This window comes from Cariama cristata, unplaced genomic scaffold (genome assembly GCF_000690535.1).
Source record: "Cariama cristata isolate BGI_N322 unplaced genomic scaffold, ASM69053v1 Scaffold45115, whole genome shotgun sequence".
Taxonomy (NCBI): domain Eukaryota; kingdom Metazoa; phylum Chordata; class Aves; order Cariamiformes; family Cariamidae; genus Cariama; species Cariama cristata.
Window position 1 is genome coordinate 1 of NW_009617777.1, and position 5,267 is coordinate 5,267.

At 45.5% G+C, this 5,267-nt stretch overlaps 1 protein-coding gene across 1 annotated transcript; it reads right to left on the minus strand.

Annotated features, from left to right (window-relative positions):
- Window positions 1-791: 791 nt before the first annotated feature.
- GRP (gastrin-releasing peptide) lies at window positions 792-4,768 on the minus strand. Its single transcript, XM_009700625.1, has 2 exons — window positions 4,517-4,768; window positions 792-1,186 (listed from the first exon to the last, which is right to left on the minus strand). Exons 1-2 carry the CDS (start codon window positions 4,757-4,759, stop codon window positions 1,133-1,135), a joined length of 297 nt encoding a protein of 98 aa, XP_009698927.1. The 5' UTR covers window positions 4,760-4,768; the 3' UTR covers window positions 792-1,132.
- Window positions 4,769-5,267: the final 499 nt, after the last annotated feature.

Below are 5,267 nucleotides of genomic sequence, written 5' to 3' on the forward strand. Positions count from 1 at the left end.
CCGGAGCCTTTTCTTCTCCAGGCTGAACAGCTGCAGCCTTTCCTCATAGGAGAGATGCGCCAGCCCCTTACTCATCTTCAGTGGCTCTTTGTTGGCCTCTCCGGGCTTGTCCGTGTCCCTCTTGTACTGGGATGCTCAGTACTGGGCACAGCGCCGCAGGGACAGCCTCACCAGCACTGAGCAGCGCCGCTCTTTACCCAGACCCGCTTCTCCGGCTCTGAGCTGGGCACAGACGGACGCTCCCTGTTACCCTCGCAGCCTGGTCTGTCCGTGCTCTCCGGAGGAAAGGCCGCAGCACCTTCTCCCCTTGCCCGGGCCTCTGCCGGTGCGACTGCCCAGCCCAGAGAACGACAGGGGCACGAGGAGCACTGCTTGGCTACAGCGGGCTGCAGCCCCACAAAAGGGGTCACGAGCTTGCTCTCCTGGGAGGCAATGTTCCTCCTTTAGTCTCACGTGGACACACGACGGTACCGGACCTGCTAAGGCATCGTGAGGAGCGTCTGGTGGGAGCGTGCTGAGCTGCCGCATCACCTCCAAGTCAAACGAGGAGGCAGGGCATCTTTCAGCAGATCTCCCTGCCTGTGGAAGCCCATCACACGCTCCCTGCTTGGCCCATCCGTGCCTTGGGAAGGCACAGTGAGCTTCCCGCTACTGAAAAAAAGCTACAGAGCGGGAGCAATTCAAGAAGGAGGAGAGCGTCAGTGGAAAATGAACCATTCTGTCATTTCTTTGAGACTAGCTGTGGCGTGGCCCATTTCCGTTTTATTAACTGAAATAAAAGTATAAACTCAGCCTTTTTATTGGTACTATTTATTGTGAATGTTGAAATGTCATGTAGTTTCAAAGTAAGAGATGAACTGATTAGACAGGTAAGTCATATAATTAATTGGAAGACCCTTCCGTGACAATTATATATATCAAAGCCATTTAAGTGAGGAAATGCAACCTTGAAAATGAAGTAGAGAGTTTAGTCATTGCTGAAACATAGAAGAATATGTGTATTTAGATATTTTACACAAAGGAAATCTTGTTTACAGAAAAGAGACCGTGTTGATTATCTGACACAATCAAGTGCTTGTGAAATATAGTCTCTTACAGAAAGTATTCCATTTCTTCGTGATTTAGAGACCTTTCAGCTTGGAGTGCTCTCTTTCCTATTCACAACTTGAAGCAGATAGTCCATCATCTAATAAAAAGAGAAAAATATTATTTATAGGCCAGTCCTGAAAAAAGTAATTCACTAAGTTAATAAGCCTAATTTATATGTGCCCTGTGTATTCACATAACAAACACATTCCTAATAACCTTTCCAAAACAGACCTCATTTGTCTTCGTTAGTGTAATAACCGACCGCCAAAGTATGAGGAAAGACATTCTTCCAAGAAATTCTGTCTGCCACCTCATTTATACAGTGTCTCATTAGTGCTACAAAGCCAAGCCACAGAAACAATTTGAAGCTTATTTTCCAACTTACTTTTACCTTTAGGCCAACTTGCAGGAGAGATTTTCCTTCTGATCTTTAACTACTTTAACTGTAATTTATTCACAGAATAAAGAGCAGGCAAGATCTTCATTTGCCTGGTATTAACTGAAAACAGAAACAACTTGGGTGCACCAACCTAAGCCTGATTCCCAGAACTATTAGGCTCATCTCTTTGGCTTTTTTGACTAGTTGTGTGTTACAGCACTTTCTCTACTCTGGGTGAGTCTTTTAGAAAGAATTTTTTTATTCTTGAGAAATGTACAGCACAGTGTGAGCACTCGCGGTGAATAATGCACCCAATGACTTTCAGCTAGTAAGCCAGACCCTGAACTGAGTTACCTGACGTACATATCCGCATTTGCTTCTGCAGCCTTTAGCTTTGGGGACTTTGGATCTTAAATTTAAAATTCAAATTTTAAATTAAATCAGCTAAATTTGAAAGAGTCCGTGAAACAAAGTCCTCATAGCACATTTCTTCCCAACACAGCCTGTCTTCGCTTACGTTCAGCAGATGGGAACATCGGGTGGCACACACACAGAGCCAGACTCCTCCTGCTCGGTGTCTCTGCAAGCGCACACTCGGTCTATCAGAATTACAGCCGATATCGACGGCGATACGGACTTGGGACAGCTATTGCATCAGCTGACAGCAGGGTTCACGATTTACCTTCCTTTTGGTCGCATTTCAGTACCCCAATCCAACAGGCCATTTCACAGTGAACAGTAACCTGCTGTAAATCTGGTGCCTTGGTTCCCCCTAGAATCAGTTCCTATTTCAAACTCAAAGACGATATGGCTGGAAAAGTCCTTAATGCCACATACAAACTTCTCCTATGGGCTGCACCACCAGCACCAGTTCAGTGGACCCGACCCTCTGCCACCGAGGCAGGGAGCGACATTCATCCCTCCTGTGCGTGGGCACCTTCGTCAGCTGCGGTCCAGCAGCACCTTACACAAAGGTGTTGTCTAACCAAAGTCTGGGCAACGTAGAACCCCCCACATCCAGAAAAAATGTACAGAACCAAAACCCACAGGCCATTTATGCTCTTGTACCACTCTGTACACGTATGACTGAATCTCGTATGTCTACCAGGATTCCACCCTCATAAACAGAAAAGGCCTCCTTTACCAAAAATAACAATCATCATTATTTAAATGTTTAGGAAACTACCACAACCCTCAAAAAAGTAAAGTACGTTCCTGTCGATCTTCAGGTCTTCCTCACCTGGAAGGCAGATCTCAAAAAGATACCTAGCTTAACTCTCAGGTGCTGGGTTTTTACTTTCTGAAGCCAAAAGAAAAGACAATACATCATAGCTTCTCTAGGCTGCACGTGATCAGGCATTTGTGTCCAACAGCAGGAAAGCACAGCTCATGTACTGCTTTCACGGTTATGTTTTACTTCAAAACGCAGACAAAGTAACAGCTGAGTGCTGGAAATCAAAGGTTCTACGGCAAAAGGAGGTTCTGCAAGTTGTCCTCTATCTCAGTCACACGAAAGATACGATTTTTTTTACTAATCATTGGAGAAATCCGGATATTTAAGGCAATAATCTCATTACTCCACGTATATGTTCAATGACTGACCACAAAATTGCGGCTATTAATTTAGGGTAAAAATACACACGTATGGATACGATTTGACTTACCAGAGGCAACTTTCAGCCTTCCCGAGTATGATTTATTACCAGACACTTTCAGAATGCAAAATATTTCCCTCTTTACATAGCATAATGGCATTTGTTCAACTAATTTGATTACAGAGCTGCACGCTGCAGAGCTGAAGAGGAGATAAATAGTTTCCTTTTTAGACAGTGTTAATCACAGTTACTATAAGCATCGCCGTCCTAAAGCCACAGCCAGAAAGAAACCTATGGACAGCATTTGTATCAGTGGTGTAAGAGACTTAAACCGTGGCTTCATTTAATGGGTAATTTTTTACCCGTATTCAAGTCAAAACCAAAGTATTCACCGACTTCACCGTCAACGAGGAAGACCAGGCTGAAGGTAGCCCAGGAATAACAATTACACCATATTACAGTAGGATATGGGAAGGAAAAAAAAATATCTTCCCATGAATGTCTTTAAGGGGGTGTATCAATCTTTTTATTCTACTCCAATGTCACCCAAAAGAATTCCACAGCCAGGTCACCATTACTGTACCAGATGCATTATAAAGGAAGGAGCTTTCTAGTAAAGGCTGCAATTTACAGTATGTCACTTAGACCCTGATTACTTTCTGTAAAACCTCACTGATATCCTTCCAGGTCTATTTCACAGGATTTTCCAAAAGAATAGGGGTGAATCTGTTCCAAAGTCACGTTATCTTGTGAAACAGCGCTGGTGAGTACATTCACTTGAAGGACGGAGCGGTGGGTCCCAGGCACACACCACGGCTTACACTGGTGCCACAGACTCATTTTGCAAGACCACAAACGACCGCAGTGGTGGCCAGCACCATCACCTGGGGGAAAGCCTTGCACGAGAGCAAGACAAAGCTGGGAGCAGAGGAAACTCCCCAGCCCCGCTGCTCTGTCCACGGACGGGCAGAACCTCACAAGCCCGACGAGACGGCGACAGCCAGAAGGGCAGCCGAGGGAGAGAGCCGACACGCTGTGGCTTTACACACAACACGCTTTGCCTTCCTCCTGCCCTCCGTATTCACACCCGTTTCCCACACCAGCTTGTTTTGGCTGGGTTAATACAGAACTTGGTGCTGAGGTGAAGTGCTTCATCTGAGCGTGAAGTGCTAGAAAAGAAAAGAATGGAACGACCAAGCAACTTGAAGGGAATTCGGACACTAAAATCTCCTTAATGCTTGCTGAGTTTACGCCCAGTAGCAAATTAATCCATAAAAACCACAATCTGGGAGTGACAATCTGTAATCAAGAGCAGAGTCTCACTTCACCGAACGACCAGTGCAGGAGACGCATTTCTGCTACTTGTGTGGACAATGCACAAGCTAGAGGAAGCCGGTATGTCACTGTAAAATGAAATGTGAATATATGTTTCCACAGGTCTTATCTTACTTACATCTTTCCAACTGCTATTGTCATCTGTCTCCCAGGTGTTCCTGCTATACCAGGGAAGCCCTCCTTTTAAAAAGTGAGCGCTTTTATTTTCATTCCCTTCCAGCAGCCGTAGCAAGTATTTTGAGATTTCTTCCCACTGCAGATAGCCTTCCAGCTGCTTGATATTTTCAGGTAATGCTGAAAACGGTGTCTTGTTTTCTTCTTCATAAACATAAGGAAAATCTCCAGTGCTCTTTTTCCCCATTAAATGTCCTGTAACAGCAATGACAGTAGCACGAAGTTAACCAAAACAGGTCTAGATCTGATTGTTCAAACATCAGCTGGAAGTTGTTACTGACGGAGAGCAGGGAGGGAAGGGTTTGGATGATGTCAAATTTAAAGCACAACAGAGAATGGAGATTTCGTCACGGCGTAACATACAATTAATTTCCTCTCTCCCTTACGCTACGTTGTCAGAGAGAAGATTGCTGAGAACGGGGCAGAGCTCACCAAGCATTTTGCCCGGAGCTAGGCAGGGGGACCTGGTGAGATCTGCTGGAATAAGAAGGGGACGGAGAAGCTGTAGGTTTTAGACTTTCCCTGCCTTGACGCGGGATGTGGGATCTCTAGTGTAAGCCTATGTCCCAGCGCCTTTCCAGGAGCTAAACTGGACGCGCTTTTGGTCCACCACACTTTACCATCACCAAAATAAAACCATACTCGGGTTTAGGCGGCAAAGCAGGCTGCCGGGAAGGGAAGGGGCAGAGGCAGCA

Bases quoted from the DNA above. Each gene is read 5' to 3' on its own strand.
- GRP (XM_009700625.1), bottom strand. From the start codon at position 4,759: ATGGGGAAAAAGAGCACTGGAGATTTTCCTTATGTTTATGAAGAAGAA. The intron at 1,187-4,516 runs GTAAGTAAGATA...TCTTTTTATTAG, and splicing joins ACAATAGCAGTTGGAAAGAT to ATGATGGACTATCTGCTTCA.